The sequence below is a fragment of the Marmota flaviventris genome, chromosome 18 (assembly GCF_047511675.1).
Source record: "Marmota flaviventris isolate mMarFla1 chromosome 18, mMarFla1.hap1, whole genome shotgun sequence".
Classification (NCBI taxonomy): domain Eukaryota; kingdom Metazoa; phylum Chordata; class Mammalia; order Rodentia; family Sciuridae; genus Marmota; species Marmota flaviventris.
Genome location: NC_092515.1, coordinates 57700589 through 57719311, shown reverse-complemented (window position 1 = coordinate 57719311; position 18723 = coordinate 57700589). Strand labels below are relative to the sequence as shown.

The 18723-nt window shown below is 55.7% G+C and overlaps 1 protein-coding gene across 1 annotated transcript in view; it reads right to left on the bottom strand.

The window, feature by feature from the left end:
- Nucleotides 1-13656: 13656 nt before the first annotated feature.
- The window catches only part of Cmip (c-Maf inducing protein), a 196940-nt gene continuing 191873 nt past the window's right edge, over nucleotides 13657-18723 (bottom strand). Inside the window, exons 20-21 of the mRNA XM_027932928.2 lie at nucleotides 17793-17863; nucleotides 13657-15513 (exon numbers count right to left, since the gene is read on the bottom strand). Coding sequence (XP_027788729.1) covers nucleotides 15460-15513; nucleotides 17793-17863 — 125 coding nt within the window. The 3' untranslated portion in view covers nucleotides 13657-15459. The remainder of the gene's footprint in view (nucleotides 15514-17792; nucleotides 17864-18723) is intronic.

Genomic DNA, 18723 nt, shown 5'->3' with positions numbered 1-18723 from the left:
CATAACACTGTGATCTCAGGACTTCGTTGAGGGCACAGCAGTTGGAAAAGTCCAGGAAACAGGCACGTGTGCGATGCCCTGTTCAAGGTCACACAATACAGTCCTATGCTGTATGGGCCCTTTGGATAATAACTCATCTGCCTTTCCAAACGCAGAGCCATAGCAAGGTCAGCCATGAAAGACAGGCGGAGGGTCAGGTGGATCCTTTCAGGATCCCAGGATACAGGATGGGCCTTCTGGACCTCTTTGAGGCCCACCCAGGAGAGGGAGAGGAACCCTGTTGTCACCATCCGGCTGTTTCTAGTCACGCCACCAGGGGACAGCAGAGGCCGGGAGATGGCAGCATGGCAAGACTGCGCCCCAGGTCCACCCTCATTGTGGTCACCTGGGCTGCACCAGCAGCGGTGATTTTTTTTTTTAAACAGATCCCTGGTAATTCTATTGTGCAGGCAGGACTGAGAACCACCGGTCTAAGGCCTGAGTACGTGTCAGAATCACCAGGGAGTTTAAAAAACCCACGGTGCAAACAACTCCATGTGCACGGACAGATGAGCACAGTCTATACAGAAGGGACGTCGTGCAGCCAAGAAAGGAATGAAGTCCCAATACTCGCACAGTGCGGATGCTGGAGTGGTGTACTCAGCAAGCCCCTGCCTTCCTGGAGATTCGGCCACGAACCTAGAACTGCTAAAGAAAGCAAAACCAGCCTTTTGATTTTGAACGTTTTGTCTGTGAAGAAATGAAAAATATCTGAGGAGACAGAGAAGTTTACCCTGATTTCAACAATACACAGGTACGAGCACACCAAAGCATCACTTGGTACCTGATAACTGAGCACATTGTTCATGCTCTGGGGATTGAACCCAGGGTCCCAGGCATGGCATGCACTCCACCACTGAGTCACATCCCCAGGACCGATATGTACAGTATTTGTGTTTTTATATATCAGTTTAAAAATTAAATTCAAAGAAAAAAGAAAAAAAATTCAGACAGATATAGATGGTCCTTGTCTTATGGGGGGAAGGAAACTACCAAGAAGGAAGGAACCCAAGTGGCTATTGATGGGTGGCTGTATAAACCAAATGGAGAGAGAGGGAAGATTACTGAGCTGTGAAGGGAAGGGAATTCCAACCGGGGCACAGCACGGGTGACCCTGAAGACTCACTGCGGAGTGGAGTTGCTGAGCCTGGGCTGAGGGGGTGGTCAGTGGTTTAGTGGGTGCGGCTTCAGCTTAGGATGGTGACAGTTCTGGAGATGACAGTTGCAGAACAGTGTGAAAGTACTTAATACCAGTGGATTGGTCTCTCAAAATGGTTAAAACAGGGCTGGGGATTTAGTTCAGTTGGTAGAGTGCTTGCCTGTATGCACTAGGGCCCGGGTTCAATCCCCAGCGCCACAAAAAAAAAAAAAAGAGAGAGAGAGAGAAAATGGTTAAAACAGGTTCTGGGGTGTGGCTCTGGGGTCAGCACGTACTTAGCACATGCACAGCCCTGGGCTCAGTCCCTAGCACCACACGCACACACACACAAAAAAAATTTCAAAATGATAAATTTATATACATATTATATATAATGCATATATTATATATTTTACCGATATTTGAAAAATATAGCAAGAACATAAATGCTGGACTTCACAATTAAAGTTTAAGATTATTCCACAAAACAAAAACAAACGCCAATGTCCAAATCTCTCCCAGACCAATTAAGTCAGACTGCTGGGAGGGGGACTGGCATTTTCTGTGTCCAGATGGATTTCACAAGCAGCCGCGGCCCAGTGTCCCTCTTCTAGGGTTTCAGCACCTGGCTGGCTAGCTGGTTCTCCAGCCACTGACCTGTCCTGATGCTTGTAAAACATCTCCACAGGTCTGCCTCAGGAGGTGGACACTGACGCCTCTCCCCTCGAGTGAGGGCTGGACTTAGGGACTCACTTCTTACAGGGGGAAAACAACGGTGGGGAAGGAGATGGAGGGAGGGGAAGGAGAGAGGAGGGGAGAGCAGGGCTGGAGGAAGGCGGGGGTGGGAGGGGGTGGGGGGTGGGGGGGAGTTGGCAGAGGAGGAGACCTAGCGAGATGAGGGGCTGTGGGACCAGGAAACAGGCACCGTGGCTTCTGGGTGGGTCTCCCTCACCCCGGGGCAGCAGCTTTCTTGTCATAAGAACATTCAAGTAGCCCAGGGTCCCCCACCGTCAGCCGTGTGAGGGATCCATCACAGAAGCGCATCCTCAAGACCCAGTTAAAACCTTCAGAGGTCAGGACGGTCACACGGGCAGCCCTGGGCCACAGCCCAGCCACGCCTCTCCCCAATTCCTGACTCACAGAAGCTGTGAGATGATGACTGTTTGCTGACTTTACGGAGCGATTTGTTAGGCAGCAACAGATAACTAGCATCCATCCCCTCTACACGCCACCCACCCATCTATTATTCGCCACTCGTCCATACACTGGTCCATTCGGTGGTCCACCTACCCGACCGTCCATCCACCTGCTCGTCATAGAACACAGGGTCCAGCAAATGTGGGACCCATGAAAACATTTGTCAAATGAAGGAACCGAAGATTTCACAGACATGTGCTCTTTGTGTCTTGCTGAGATAGGTCCAGGGAGCCTCAAATAAGGCCCTGAATCACTGTGAGATGGGGCAGTACCTGGTCTGCAGAGCCACTCTGACCTCTAGGTGCCGTGGGCTACCTCCTGGGAGGAGCCCCCACCTGGATCCCGTTAGCCGCCTTCCCTCCTGCTGAGAACCAGCCCCAGCTGCTCTCCCACATGCCCTCAAGCCCCTTGGTATTTGTTTGACTCAAGAATCTTGTTTTGGGCTTTCGTGGAGGTTCAGAAACCTGGGCCAAAGGGAGCAGCCACAGGGGGGGCCAAGTTCCTGTGGGGCAAAGACCCTCTGCCTCTACCCGAGCAGTCACTCAGGCCTGGCCTGCCACCTGCTGTGTCCCACTCAGATGCTTGTCCAGCCTGCTCCTGTTTCACCCCAGGGGTCACCTCACCTGCTAGGCCCTTGGCTCTCTCATCTGTGAGTGAGACAAGAGGACAGCACACACAGAGGGCCCCTCAGCGAGCAGCCCATGCTACTCGGGGTGCCTGCTGAGCTGCTAAGAAAAGAGCAGGGGACAATGACCGCACAGTCCTCCTGCAGCTGGCAGGGCCTTGGGTGGCCCTCTCCTCCCCTCTGGCCCTGCTGCTGGGCACTGGCTGCATCGCCTCCCTGCCCCTCTGGCCGGCCTCATGCCCACCCCACCTCCGGGCCTTTGTGCTGGCTGCTTCTGCCTGGAGCACTCTTGCCCAGATACCCAGGTGGCCACTGCCACCCTCCCTCAGGTCTGTGCCCAGGCGTCACCTTCTGCCTGGCTGAGCACTGTCTTCCACTCTCCCTAGCCCCCTTTGTGAATTTACTTCCCCACCATATTTCTCCTTCTAAAAACTCCATCTTTTCCCTGTTGGCTGTGTTTGTTGCCTGACCCCTTTCAGAACCCAGGCTGGGCAAGGGCCAGAGATGGGGTCTTGTTCCTGCACTGCTAGATCCCTGCCCTATCAGAGTGCCCAGGGCACAGGAGAGGACGATCAAGATTGGATGGGTGGTGGGTGGTGGGTGGTGGGTGACGGTAGGTGAGTGCTGCGTATGGGGTGGATGGATACATGGATGGATCAACAGAGAGACGGTCAAACTAAGAGGGGATCGAGGGAGCGTCTCCAGCAGCTTAAGTCAGCATGTGAGTTCTCCATTCTGGAGAAAGGATGGACTCCAGGGGCAGCCTCTGGGCTTTCCTGATGGAAAATGTTCTGTCCTTCCAGCTCCGACACAGTTTCCATGAGCAGTGAGATCAAGCTCCCTCCACGTTACCCAAGTTCACTGCTGCTCTTCCCCACGCGGCCAGGGCAGCGAGGGCACGTCTTTACTCTGTCCCAGCTGAACCAGGGGACAGAGAACTGGCAAGAGGTGGCTGGGTGGGGAGAGGTGGCCAGGTCACCTGTCCACCTTCAGCTGGGAGGGAGCTCTGAGGTTCTAGAAGTCACTGGGCATCAGAGGACGCAGGCCTGAGTCAGCTCCCCATGTTTCCAGAGTCCCACCCAAAAAGGAAGGAGACTCAGGCAGGAACCGCAGGGGGTGGAAGGTGACCCACAGGGGAGGGTGCTGGGGGCACGTCCAGGGACCATTACCTCTACCCCATCGCATGAGGTCCCCCCAAAAGTTCACACCCGGGCCAGCACTGGGACACCCAGGGGCCTGTGAGGAATGCCCGGTGACAAACAAGAACCAGGGGGACACCAGCCAGGACTGAGCCCCTGTCCACTTCCATCTCCACTGGCCAGCGGGGGATGTGGGGCTCCGACCCAGGGGAGGGAGGGACCTGCTGTCCCCAGCCTTGACTTTTTTCTCCTGATGGCCTCAGAGAACTAGAAAGAAAGATGTGACAGTCAAATGGAGAGGCCTCTGTGTGCCCCTGGGACTCCTGCTGCCAGCTCCGTCCCTGGGGGCCAGTTCCAAGAGCTCAGTGGAGCATTTGTGGCCCCACAGATGCTCTTAATGAGGGGCATAAACCCAAAACAGTGGGCTCAGGGGAAGGAGGGACAGGGACGGCAGGGAGAGGGAGGAGGTCGCAGCACCCGCTCCCCTCAGAGGGTCCCCTGTGCTCCTGCGGGGGCAGTTTCCAGACTTGGGCCCTGAGAACACAGTCCCTGGACCCCAAGGCCCTATCCCGGGGAAGTGGGGCTGTGACAGGAGTCAGGCAAGGCCCTCCCAGTCTGGGCCCGAGCAGGACGCAGGTCCAAGAGGCTCAGCGCCACCCAGCCGGGCCCAGGCTGCAGCAGCTGTGTGGTCTCCATGGCAACGCTGACGTCAAGGACCCGGCTGCTAAGGCTGCCTCCCGCCCAGCCACCAACCCGGCCCCACCAGCCTGGCCCCACCAGCCCCAGCCCTGGGGCAGCAGCAGGGACCCTGTGGAGTCAAAGCCGCCCACCTGCCCTGGACTGGCGGCCAGAGGGGCCAGGTGTGAAGGGGCCAGCCGGTCCCTGCTGCCCTCTTGCTTTCCTCGCCACCCAGCACTCACCGCCCCTTTGTCCTGAAACTGCCCCCTCCGGCTGCTAGGGTAACAGACCCGACTTCCTTTTCCATTTCCTGAAGCCCCCACCCAGGAAGAGTCCACACTTAATAGGACGTGGGAGTGACCTGCCCACCTCTCCGTCTCCCTCCACTGCTCCACAGTGAAGCCAGGGACGTGTGCAGCTCGCAAATGATCTCATAGCCCCTCGCCATGGCTGCCGACTGGCCTCCCTCTCAGAAGGCCTGTCCCACTCCCACCTGAACATCCAGCTGGCCGCTGGACTGTGGCTTCCTCATTTCCAGTTCAGCCAACTGTGGACCAAAGAAAAAACACACGTGCACTGAATAGAGACCTTCTTTCCCGTCCCGATTCCCTACACGATGCAGGAAAATGCTTGCTTTGAATCACAAGTGATCTTGACATGCTTTAAGTATGGGGCAGGATGTTGGGTTAGTCACTTTTGGTCACTGTGATCGTAAGACCTGCAAAAGCAACGTAAAGGAAGAAACGTTTGTCACTTGTGGTTTCAGAGGCCTCTGTCCACAGTTCGGTATCTCTGGCCCGAAGTGAGGCAGGACTCGTGGCAGAGGGCACAGAGGAGGAGAGCAGCTCAGGACGTGGCAACAGGAGACGGAGAACTCTGCTCACCAGGGACAGAGTATAAACCCCAGTCACACCCCCGTGACTGCTCCTCCAGCCACGTCCCACCTGCCTACAGTAACCTGCAGTTATCCTGTGATTAGATTAGGGTGCTCATAACCCAATCATTTCACCTCTGAAAATTCTTGCATTGTCTCAGACCTCGCATCTAAACCATAGCGGATGGGAATAGGTCAGATGCAAACACTACACCATTTTCGTGAGACTTTAGCATCCCCGTGTCTCTGCATGCAGGTGGGTGGGTGGTGTCCTGGAACCATTCCCCACAGGCATGGAGGGACCACTGTACTTTTATTTTTAAAAATAGAATCGGGAGATGCCCGCCTTCAGATGGGACTTAGGACCAGACCTGTGAACGTGACATCGGCAAGTCGGTGTGCTGGAGCCCACCCCAGGGCCTGGCAAGACTTTCTGCTTGGGATTCACTGGGACAGTCTCCTGGTGGCCTGGAGGCCTCCTCTCGTCCTCGTGCCAGGGAAGGAGTTCTACCAGTGTGCTACTGCTGTCTACCCCCTGGCTCTGCTTCTCACCACAGGACCACTGCTGCCCCCTGGTTTATACAGAACCTGGAACGGAGAAAGGAATTGGGAAATTAAGGGAAAGAAACTGAGTCTCAAAGGAAGTGCCCCCAAATCACTGAAATGTAGAAAGCACCCAGGGAACATTGCAGCGCCTGAAGGACCTGCCCTTGACCCACAGGCCCCTAAGCCATTGTAACCTGAGGGGTGACACCAAAGGCAGAAAACGGGCGGGTATAAAATGACATAGATCCACCCTGGCTCCATGTCCAGTCCAGCCCCTGGAAACTGTCCCTCCACACCACACACTAATAGAGTGTGTCTCTCCCTCTGAGGAGGGCCCCCACTCTCCCTTGGATGTGTACTCCTTACTTTACCCCAAAGATGGCTCTCGAGATCACCCCCATTCTCCCTTGAATACGTATTGACTTTCCTAAATAAACCCCTGTCTGTGCCTGTGATTGGCACGTGCCGGAAGTCTTTTCTGCTTGTGTACCAAGAAGTTCCCCTTCTATCCTGGGACTCCTCAGACCCCTCTTCAGAGACATCTCTTCTCTCATGACAGAACCACACTGTCCCCAAAGCAGCCACAGGACACTCGTGGGAATTACTGAGCACACGAAATGTGGCTGCTCCCGACTCAGACATGCTGTGAAAGGAAACGTACACGAAGCTACAAACTTCAGCGAAGACTTGGCATGGAGGAGAGAGAGCCTGCAGGGTCCCAGGGTTTTTTACTGGTCTCAGGTTGGAATGCTAATACTATGGATCAGTTAGGCTAAGGAAAGTACATCAATTCTGTTTCTTTTTACTTTTCAAAATGTGGCTACTAGTCGCTGGGCATGGTGGTGCATCTATAATCCCAGTGACTTGGGAGGCTGAGGCAGGAGGATCACAAGTTCAAGGCCAGCCTCAGCCATTTAATAAGGCCCTAAGCAACTTAGCAAGACTCTCTCCAAATAAATAATAAAAAAGCCTGGGGATGTGGCTCAGTGATAGAGCATCTCTGGATTCAATTCCTACTACCAAAAAAACCCCCCAGGGGCTGGGGATATGGCTCAGTTGGTAGAGTGTTTGCCTCGCATTCACAAGGCCCTGGGGTCAATCCCCAGCACCACACACACACAAAATAATAATAATAATAATAATAACAACAACCCTCGCCACCAGGGGGATTCAGGGCCCACACCCCTGCCCAGATCCCCAGAAGCAGCAGGATTCTCTGAGGTTCCTTTTGGACTGACAGCCCTCCCGCTCCCTGGCAAATCAGAAAGAATTTGCCATGTGTTGCGGGGTAGGCGGGTGGGGAGGGTCAGCAGGGGGCAGTCTTGCATTTCTGTGCTTAGGTTAGAGCAACGACAGTAGAGAGGTCTGTCTTAGGAGCTGGGCTGGGTCCCTTCCATCCTGTCCTCGTCCTCTGGGTCTGTGGGAAGGACCAACGGTACTTTGGGGAAGTTTCAACTGGGTCCTGACGGGAAGCCCAACTCCTCACTTTACACCAGGCCCCACAAATGGTGTAGCCAGCTCCGAGTCAGGCGACTCCAAATGGAAAGTGCACGTGAACCATCTGAAGACCTTGTCTGGGTGAGCCCCTGGCACTGCATTTCCAAAGAGCTCTCACGCGATAATAAGGCTGCTGGTTCCAGGCCCCACGTTGAAAAGCCAGGCCTGTGGGCCAGTGGTCTCAACCTGGCTGCAGAGGAGAGTCATCTAAGAAGCTTTCAAATGATGCCTGCCCAGGCCCCACCCCAGACCTCGTCAATCAGGGTCCCTCAGATAGAGCTCAGCCAGTGGTATGTTTTCAGGATCCACCCAGTAAACCGGGTGCGGTGGCGCACGCCTGAAATCCCAGCACCTCGGGAGTTCAAAGCCAGCCTCAGTGATTTAGCAAGGCCCTAAGCAATTCAATGAGACCCTATCTCTAAATAAAATATAAAAAGGGCTGGGGGTGTGGCTCAGTGGGTTAAATGTCCCTGGGTTCAGTCCTCTGTACACATAAGAAAACCCCAACAACAATAAAAATGACCCAGTGATTTCAATGTGCACTGACCATCTCTTTGAGGGCAGCCTCTCTGAAACTTAACATGCACAAATCACCTGGGCACCTTGTTTACTATTATTATTATTATTATTTTGGTACTGGGGATTGAACCCAGGGGCACTGGACCCACTGAGCCACATCCCAGCCCTAGTTGTATTTTATTTAGAGACAGGGTCTGACTGAGTTGCTTAGTGCCTCGCTGGTTGCTGAGGCTGGCTTTGAACTCGCGATCCTCCCGTCTCAGCCTCCTGAGCCTCTGGGATTACAGGCGTGCGCCACCGTGCCCGGCTTGTTTAATACAGACTCTGATTCAGCAGGTCTGAGTGGAACTGAGACTGCACTGCTCACAGACCCCACAGCATGCTGATGGGGCTTGTGCACAGGCCACGTTTGGAGTGACGAGGCTCTAGGCTTAATTCTTTTTCTGGTTAGCAGCATCAACGTTAGAGTGGGGACAGAAAGAAAAAAAAAAAAAGCCAGAACAGGAGTGTTCAAGGCCCCTTCCAAATCTAGATAGGGCACACTGAAAAGTGACACCAAGTCAGACGTCCCACCAGGCCTATCTGTGCAGGCTGCACACTGCCCAGGGCTGCCACATCCCAGGGGCTCCTTACATCCTGGGTTTGTGTGTTTATCATGACGTTTCCAGCAGGTGGCAGTCGAGTGTTCTGAGGAAGGGATCCCGACACCAAGAGGCTTCATAAGGACGGACAAGGATGGCTGCCACAGGAGTCCTGAGGGCACAGCTCACCTTCCCATTCCAGACGCAGCTGAGGAGCTGCAGCCATCTTGTCATTTAAAAAGTCATTCTTTGGTGCTACTTTTTTTTTTTTTAAGTGCCATTCATGCCACACAAAATAAACCATTTTAAAGTATGCATCTCGTGACAGTTAGAATATTCACAGTCATACAAACACCATTTCCATCTAGTCCCCAAGCAAAACCCTATACCCACTAAGCAGTCTCCCCCAACCCCGGCCCCTGGCAAATGCCTACCTGCAGTCTCTACAGAGCTGCCCCTTCTGGAAGCTTCCTGTGGAAGGGTGTGCTGTGCTGTGCTCTGGGCCTGGCTTCCTTGGCTGCACCATGTTTCCGAGGCTCACTTGTGTGGTAGGTTGTATCAGTACTTTATTCCATTTTAGGACCAATATCTGTTCCTCGTGTACTTACCATTCTGGTTGATGGACATTTGGGTTGTTCCCCCCTGATGTCCTTTTAAAAGTCGTGGGGAACATGGGTGGTAAATTGCACACATCTTCATTGCAGGAGACACCCCGTCTCCAGGGTCAGGACAGGAGCATCTCCGTCATGCCCATGCTCCCTGACCCCTCCTGAGCTCCCTAGCAGGAGCCATATTGGTCCAATTAATCCATGACATTCCGTGACATTGTGTCTCAGTTGTTGGCTCCTCCCTCCTGTTCTGTGGAGGTCTCTTGTGTCTGTCTCTGTGTTGACTCCTTCTCCAGCTAATGAGGACATTCACGTTGTCCCCCTGTGACTCTCCCCTGGTGTTGCTCTGCTGTGGACATTTGAGCCCTTCCACTCTCTGGCTATTATAAATCGTGCTGCTGGGAACACTCTTGCTCCTGTTTGGGGGGCGGGTGGGTTCGGCTCTAACTGGGGTAGTGGTTACGGGGCTTCAGCAGGCTGCGTCCCACTGGCCGGGCTGAGCCGTCGCCAGCACCCACCCCCATCTCCAAACTCCAGTGCAAGACAGTTCTCAGGCTCCGGCACAGACCCTTCCAGCTGGGCCAGGGGGGGTCCTTCAGTAGCTACGGGGCTGGGCAGAACTCCCTGGTGACGACGCACCCTCTTGGGAGGTCTTCCAGTCCACACCTTCCTCTGTCCCCTAACGTGGTTAGTCACTTTTGTTACTTGGTCTTCCCCAGAAGCAGACAGTGAGGTGAAGGCCAAGTACAGGAGGCTTGTTTAGGAAGTGGTCCCAGAAAACACCAGGGGAAAATGGCAGGCCTGGGAGGGGCGGGGGAGGGAGGGATGTCCTAACAAGACAGCCAGGGCAACTGGGGATTAACCCAGGGAGGGACTGGGAGCTGTGCACTCCTCTCCAGGAGCGAGTTGAGGGACCACTGCCCCACCTCCCATCTGTCATGGCCCAGGGCTGCAGCAGGGCCCAGGGGCTAACTCTGGCCCTGCTGTCTGCCTTCGGAAGAAGGCAAGAAGTGAAAGTCGCCTGGCCTGCCTGCCCACCTCCTGAGCCAGTCACCATATGGTGCAGCTTATACCTGCACCTCTCTGGGCTCTTTATCCATGTGGTCCAAGCCCCGGGGCGGCTCATCCACTCACCAGCCACAGCAGACCTTCCCAGAGGCCTGGTCTATGGCCTTGACTGCTCGGCCTTGCGAAGAGACCCAGCCTCTCCTGGCTGCTACTCCTGGGTGAGTTCCAGGGGATCCTGTTAGTGTCTGCCTCAGAGCCATGCCAGGGGGCGTGAAGAGTTAGACCCATGAAACCCCAGTACCTCCGGCACGTGGTGGGTCCAGGTGCGCGCTTTGCTTAAGAATCGTGACTTTATAATCATTCCTTCTCCTCCGGGTAAGTCCCGGGCTCCTGAACATGATCAGTAAGAGGTTCACCTCTCCTTCCCCTCTGGCCACGGTGTCCAGTGGTGCCCCTGGGAAACCCCTACCTGGCTGTGTGCATGTGGTCCTCTATGGGAAATGGGTCTTTGAAGATGCCACTAAGGATCTTGAGATGATGCCATCCCTAAATCCAGGGTCTAGCATGCCTGTAACCCCAGCGACTCGGGAAACTGTGCCAGGAGGATCACAAGTTCGAGGCCAGCCTTGGCAACTTAGCAAAATAAAATGCAGGGGCTGGGCTGTGGCTCAGCGGTCGCCTAGTACGGATGAGTCCCTGGGTTTGATCCTCAGCACCACATAAAAATAAATAAATAAAATAAAGGCATTGTTTCCAACTACAACTAAAAAAAAAAAATAAAAAATTAAAAGATAATAAAATGTAAAGAAAAAACAAAGAGCCGGGAACCGGCTGGGGATGCGGCTCAGCGGGTTCAATTTCGGGACAGAAAGAAAGAAAAACGGAGAGGCCGCAGACCCTGGCCAAGAGGTGCAGGAAGTCAGGCAGGATGGCAGTGAGGCCACCATAAGCCTCGGAGGCCAGGAGCCACCAGCAGCTGGTGACAGGAGGAGCCTCCCGAGGAAGCAGGGCCTCTGCATCTGCAGGTCAGGTTTCTCCTCCAGGCCCCCCAGCTGGGGTAACCGCCAAGGCAGCCGCAGGTTGGTGGGTTGGTTTCAGATAGCAGCAGTGCATGGGCTCACAGTCTGAAGTCCTGACTCCGGCGAGCTTCCTGATGGCTGAATGAGGGTCTGTCTCCTGGGCTCCCAGCTCCGGGAGGTCACTGGTGACCCCAGGCCTGGGGCCACGTCCCTCCCGTTGAGCCTCCATCCTCACACGGCTTCTCCCCGTGCCTGCGTTCTCTCCTCTGTGCCCAATTTCCCTTGCAGAAGGACACCAGTCATGTCTCGTGGACCAGGTCCACCCTAGGCACGTCATTTTACCTTAGTCACCTCTTACAGATCCTGTCTTCAAACAAAGCCGCATTTTGAGGTAATGGGGGTTAGGACTTCAGTTCTCTGGAGGGGGGGAACAATTCATCCCCAGCAATTCCATACCCCAAGCTCACCCCCACCCCCCTGGCAGTGCCCAGTGTTGATGGGCTCTGGTTGTGGCCCACGCTTGCCCTGCTCCTGTCCCCTCTGGTGACTGGCAAGTGTTCTCTCTCTTCATGTGTAATGCCACCTCCTCCAGAAGCCACTGACTCCAAGAGGCCCACATAGGCCACCACCCATCCCTGTCATAGTGCCCTGTCGTGGAGTGTGCTGTGTGACAGTGTGACTGACCACTGCTCACCAGCAAGCCTGGACACCAGGCCCCTGGAGGGCAAGACCATGTTTCTTGATCTCCCCCCATCCCCCTCCACTTCGTTTTAGTACCAGGGATTTGACCCAGGGGTGCTTTACCACTGAGCCACACCCCAGACCTTATTTTTCTTTGAGACAGGATCTCACTAAGCTGCTTAGCCTCTTGCTAGGTCACTGAGGCCGGCCTCAAACTTGCAATCTTCCTGCCTCAGCCTCCGGAGTCCCTGGGATGACAGGCATGCTCCACCACAACGGCTCTTGGTTCTTTTTCTAAGCCACTTTAGTCAAGTGTGATTGACGTGCAAGCAGCTGTACACATGGAATGTGTACAACTCGATGGGTCTGGAGATCGTATGCATATGACCCTGTCACCACAGTCTATGCCATAAACACGTGCATCCTCTCCAGAAGCTTCCTCTCGCCCACTTGATATTATTTTTCCACCCTAGGCTGGGTGGCAAGATCAGGTCAAGGGTCTTGTCATGGGTATGTGCACACAAGGCCTGTGGCTGGCCATGGTGAAGCCAAGGCCATCTAGGGCTCCTGCGGCCAAAGTCTCTTCAGACTGCAGCATTGGACTCCTCCCTGGAGAGGCCTGCCCCACCCTGCTGCAGGTCCAAGGCCCCCCGACTCCCTCCCACAGTACCTGCATTCTGCGTCCCCAGAGCAGGTGCATGCTGGGAGGCTGGAACCCTGTTCTTACAGGGCAGGGCAAAGGCCTCCCAGGAGTGTGGAGGGGTGGGCAGAGACGGGCAGGTGGCCTTGGATCCCGCCTGGCTCAAGAACCCTGGAGCATAGAGTTGCCTGGGCAGGCAGGTGAAGGGCTGGAGGGAGAGCAGCAAGGGTGAGGGCCGGGGTGGTAGGACAGACCAGGCTGAGCACGGGGCAGCGCGGACACCTTAATGAGATGGGAAACCTGCAGGATGACCGGTGTGGTAAGAGGGGTGGAAATAAAACTTCTCTAGTTGGACAAGTTGAGTCTGTTTCCTGAAGGCATCTGGGGGGGTCTGTGGCTAATGGATGGGTCTAGGTTCTGTGGCCAGAGTCCTCCCCTAAACCAGCAGCAGGTGCTTGACCAAAATACAGAGTCCCAGGCCCATCCTGACCGGCAGGGTCACAAGATGCCCAGGTGGCTGGGGATGTGCTGGGCTAGGGCTTCCTCATGGCTCTGCTGAACAGCAGCAGAGGCCTGCGTCTACAGCACAGGCTCTCACCAGGTGAGTGATTGTGTCCCCTGGCAAAGTCTGGAGACTTGGGCATGCAGGAGTGTGGGGGGGTGGGTACTCGTGGCAGAGACCAGGGATACTGTTCAGCATGTCCTACTGAATAGCTCAGCTGTGCATCAAAGTCATGGGTCAAGGGTCAGGTGTTCAGGTTGAGAAGCCAGAGTCTTCATGGACGCAGGAGAGGGTGCCCTGCTACTGTCCTGGGCCTTGTCCCCCCTTGCCCAGCCCCCAAGCCACACAGAAAAGCCAGACGTGGATGAGTCACTTACAGTTTATTTTTGCCTGAAGTATTTCACATCTCTTTGTACACAGCTACGAGACAGAGTAGCAACCATCAGGAAAAGCGACAGTGCGGGGGGAGGTGGCATGTCTTGTTTCTTCTTCTTCTTCTTTTTTTTTTTTTTTCTTTTTAAAAATTTTTTTTGCTTCTGCTTCTTCCTGCACCGGAGTGCTGTGAAGTACGGAACCGGGGTAAGAAAGTCAAACCAAACAACGGAAAACAACAACAACAGAAAACGGAACACAAAACAGAACACACTCACACACGCACACACCGGAAAACCTGGCACGAAAATGAAGTAAGACTGAAACCCAATTTCTTTTTTTTTTCCTTTTTTAAAAAAATGAGGGCATAGTAGGGGGTAATAAAGTCTACTAGCAAAGTATAAAACGACAAAGCATGGTTTCCATCGAGTAAGATTAAATAGATATAAAACAATGACATCGACTGTGGGTTAGGTCTGAGGTGCCGGTGGAGGGGACGTATTTGTGCTGAACCAACAGAAAAGGGAGCTGGGGGAGAGGGGGACCCCAAATAAACCATCACGGGACTGTCCTGTACAGTGAGGGCTTGTTAAGAAAAAGCCAACCGTTATAAAAGAAATGGAGGTTGTCTGTCTTCAGAACAGGTGTGGGGACAGGAACGTCTTCGCTGCAGTGGTCACGTTGATAGGGGTGGCTGGGCAGTCAGGCTGGCAGGGGCGAAGGATCTCTCTTCTCCCAGGAGACCATGCAGAGGCGGGCATGCGTGAGGGCCATGGGGGCAGGGACACGATGGCTGGGGAGGCCACAGGTCGCAAGTCCAGTAGGGGACAGGGAGGGACAGCAAGGGCTGCGGGGGGTTGGGAGCTGTGGGTGGGAGCAGCTCTTCTACCAGGGAGGGTGGGGGCTAGAGCCCCTTCCAAATCTGTGACAGGGGCCAGGAAAAGAACTCGGGCCTTAGAGGAGCAAGACTTGGTTACGGGGACCCCATTTCTTCCTCCTCCCCTGAGCCTGACCCCTACCCATGGGAAGTGGAGATGTCTGGAAATCAGGAATACACAGAGGCAGGAGGTGGGCAGGGAGCAGACAGACAGACGGGAGCATTAGCATACAGAATCCTTTACGAAAAAGCAATTAATTTTCCAAGGAGGGTCTTTTTTTTGTCTTTTGTTTTTTCTTTTTTTTTTGTCTGTTTCCTTTAAAAAAATAACAATACTACCACTAACCCAACAGCTGACTGGTTCGTACAGTACTACACGCCAGGGGGTGGGGAGGGGTCAGACTTCATAAATAAGAGCAGGTCCCAGACCCGCAATTTGTCAACATTTCTTAAATAGGTGCATTATTTAAATCTTATGTACAACAAGAACCACTTTGCATAGCAATGGTGAGGACACAGGACGGTGCGATGACGTGACTGGTCTTGTCTGACGGCAGGGGCGGATCCCACTCCGCTTGGGCCTCCAGGAGGAAAGCTTCCTGGGCTGGCGAGATGGCAGCGTCCCAGTTGACAGTGACGTTCCCACACGGCATTAAACACAGAGGCAAAGAAAATCCACCAAGGGCCCCTGGCCGCCCCTTCCTGCCCCGCTGAAGCTCCTCTTGTTGCCACAAAGTCCGCTTTAGATCAGGTCAAGGTTCCGATTATGAAGCTAAAAGAATTAGGCGGGGCGGGCGTGCTGTGGACCCCTCCCCCGCCCCAGGCTCCCCCTCCACCCACAGCGGGTGGGACCCAGGACCTGCTGCCCTAGGCTATTAGTCAAGAGTCGCTGCTGCAACGTCCCTGCCACCGCAGAGCTTCACCAGGCTTCTGTGTAGCGGACGTCCACCTCCTTCAGATTAGGAAGCTTGGCCTGTGGACAGCAAGGGCGCAAGGGGGTCCCTGTCGGTCACACATGCCACTTGGGTCTGGAACCAGGTGGCATGGAGCGCCACCCTGCCCTCGCTCAGACTCTGCAGGCCGAGGTGGGTGAACCAGCTCTGCCACTCACTGGCTGCCTGACCTGGAGCAAACCATGGCCTCTCTGGCCCCGGCTTCCTCCGCGTGGCAAAGAGGTCCAGTCTCAGGCTGGAAGGACGGTGCTAGGGGTGGACTATCCCGGGGCCTCCCACTGTCTACTGCTGTCCACCCGCCCCGTTGCCAGGCCGTGGGTGGGAAGATGGAGTGGGCCATGGTAGTCCCAGGTGTGAGGTGGGGGCGCTCCCCCTGGACCTGGGGCGTCATGTGACCCCACCCCTCCCTCTCAGCGCAGCTTCCGCCTTTCTGTTCTGTGGCCGACTCTTCTTGTTTCTATTGTTTTTTTCCTAAAAGCTTTCACTGTACAGAGGCAGCTGCCCCCTGCCTTCCTGCCTACCCAGCCTCCCTGGGCCCTGCCACCGGGAGGCACCGATGCGTGCACACCCATGAACACACGCGCACTCAGGAGACTCCTGGCCACCACGCTCCCGCACTCAGCAACCCGGGGCCCCACTGCCGGGCAGGGCGGCTTGCTGGGCCTGAGTCGCCAGGCAGTGTGGGAAGACACGGAAGCCAAGCTTTCCAGACCAGGCGGCCCACAGAAGAATCTAGATTTCCAGGTTCTCTCCCCAAACAGGAAGATCAGGCCAGATGGGCAGCAAATCACGTGACTCTGCCTGCCTGGCCAGCGCACAGGCCTCCTGCTCTGGGTCCTCAACACTGAAGCCAGCTGAAGTCCAGAACCACCAGGTTGGCACCATGCTTTTCTTGTGTGAAAATAAAAACTTGAAGAAGCAACTTTCCCCTTGAGCAGCCTTTTGGGCCCCCTGCACCCCCTGCAGGGCACAGAAGCACAGGACTCTGGGCACGTGGATGCAGGGCACTTGGGGCTGCGTCTCAGGCTGTGGTGAACAGGGAACCCTGGGCGGGGTGAAGGCACACAACTAGCTCTGGCAGGCATGGGGCCCTGGCGCCGCAGCCCTCCCCAGCCAGGGTCAAGGTCCACGGCCCACTGGGCAGCACAGGGAAGACTCAGGAGTGGGGTGGGTGAGGCTTGGTGGCCGTGCCCCCGCCCCTCCCGTCCCCTGCCTCCTCTGTGTGCTCATCTGGATGCTCTAAGCCCCTCTCTGCTGGCCGTCCCACCCCTCTTGCTGGTCCCTTTGAGCCCTTGCTTGCCAGGACTGAGTGTGCCTTCTGGGCAGAGGTCCTGGCAGCCACACCCTGGTGTCCCTTCCCAACAGGGGCCTGGGGGCAGTGTACTCGCCAGTGTCTGGGGCTTGACCTGAATGAGCCCTGGCTGTGGAGGTCTGCTGCGCAGGAGGCAGCCACCAGAAGGGGCCACCAGAGCCTGGCTGGAGGCGGGCTTGGCCACGGCTGCTGGAGGAGTCCCTCTAAGAGGCTTCCAGTGCGGCTTGCGGGTGCCACCTGTGCCTTCTGGCCTTCAGACGCGGCCCACACTTCCTAGGGTGCCAAGCGCTGGCCTCACCTGCTCCTTCTGGAGCCGCTGGCCCAGGCCAGGACGGTGGCGAGCCCTGCCTGCCAACTCCCCGAGCAGCTCTTCCCAGAGTGCCAGCACTCGGGTCCTGCTCCTGCGTCCAGGGTTCTGTTGCCCACGCGTCCAGCCAGGAGCCCAGTTCCTCAGCCGATGGCACTCGCCCTGTGAAATGCTCTGCCTGCTTCTACTCTGGCTCCCACACAAAAAAAGCTGTTTTCCACACAAGGGCCTGAACAGGCTTTGAAAGCATAACTTGGCACCCTGCGAAGTGCCCTTGGAGGCTTTCTGCTGAGTGGACGGAACCCAGAGGCCTCCTGCGACTTGCCAGGGCTTCTTCACTGGCCCTGTCGGTTCCCCTTCTAGCTCACTTGCAAGTCAGGTTTGCCTTCTCGGCCTCAGGGCCTTTGCATTTGCTCTTTCTCTTGCCCTGGGCATACCTGATTCTGTATCTTTTGGGTCTCAGTATACATGGCCTCTTTGAAGGGATCGTTGCTGGTCCCCCACACCAGTGGCCTGCCCTATTCCCGGTCTCTGCATGCCCTGCTGGTCTCCTCCTCACCAGCCCACCCACCCCACCTGCCCTTGATGCTCTCCTTCACCTGCTAATGTAACGGCCCCTTTACTGGAGAAGCAGCTCTAAGCACCGACAGGTGGCTGCCTGCCGCAGGGAGGGCGTTTACCTTCAGGTCCTCGTAGGTGTCGGCCGAGAGCTTGGTGCTATTCATGTTCAAACTGCAGAGACTCTTCATGGCTGCCAAGGCAAGAGACAGAGCTAGGCCTGCAGGAGGAGCCCCCTGCAGACGGGCGGGGAGCTGCCCCAGGTGGAGTCTACTCAGGCACAGGTCTTGATTCTAGACCAGGGATCCCCAGTGCTCGCCTGACATACCCTGGACCTGCGCAGGAGGCTGGCCCTTCCCCACGGGCAGCCAGGACGCTCTCTGGGAGGTGCAGGCTCAGAGCCGCTCCCCAAGCTTGGTGTGAGTCATGTGGGGATTTGTGGGGACACAGGTCCCTTGCCCATTCCCAGAAATGCTGAGGCTGGGACAGGTCCAGGAATCCTCATGGCCCATCAGACACCCTTTCCCATATGATTCTGAGGAGCACAAACCCCACCCCTGCCCCCTGCCTCTCTCCCCAGCCCTGCTGCCCCACACCATCTGAACCTGCCCAGACCTTGTGGGGTTGTGACCAATGCCCAGAGCATCGCCTTCCGGGCCACCTCTTACCATCTATTGCCACATCTATAACCTACCACCTCTCTCGAAGCCTACTCTGGTCCCCTGCCTGCTGAGCCAGGGGCCAGAAAAGGGAAAGCCAGTCAAATGCAGATTTCCAGGCTCAATACCCCCAAGATTACAGTTCACTGGGCCAGGGTCAGGGCACGGGGATCTGCATTCCAGGTCCCCTGAGGCCCCTGAGGCTCTTGTGTTGCGCTCCTCAATCTGGAATGGGCCTGGCAGTGGCCTGGGCACCTGAGTGCCAAGCAGTCTCTGTGGCTGGGCTGGACTCCCTCCTGATTTCCTTCTACTAACTATAGGCTCCATGAGGGCGCAGACTCTCTAGTTCCCCAGGTGCTTGGCAAAGAGCAAGTGTGCTTATATAGTGGATGCC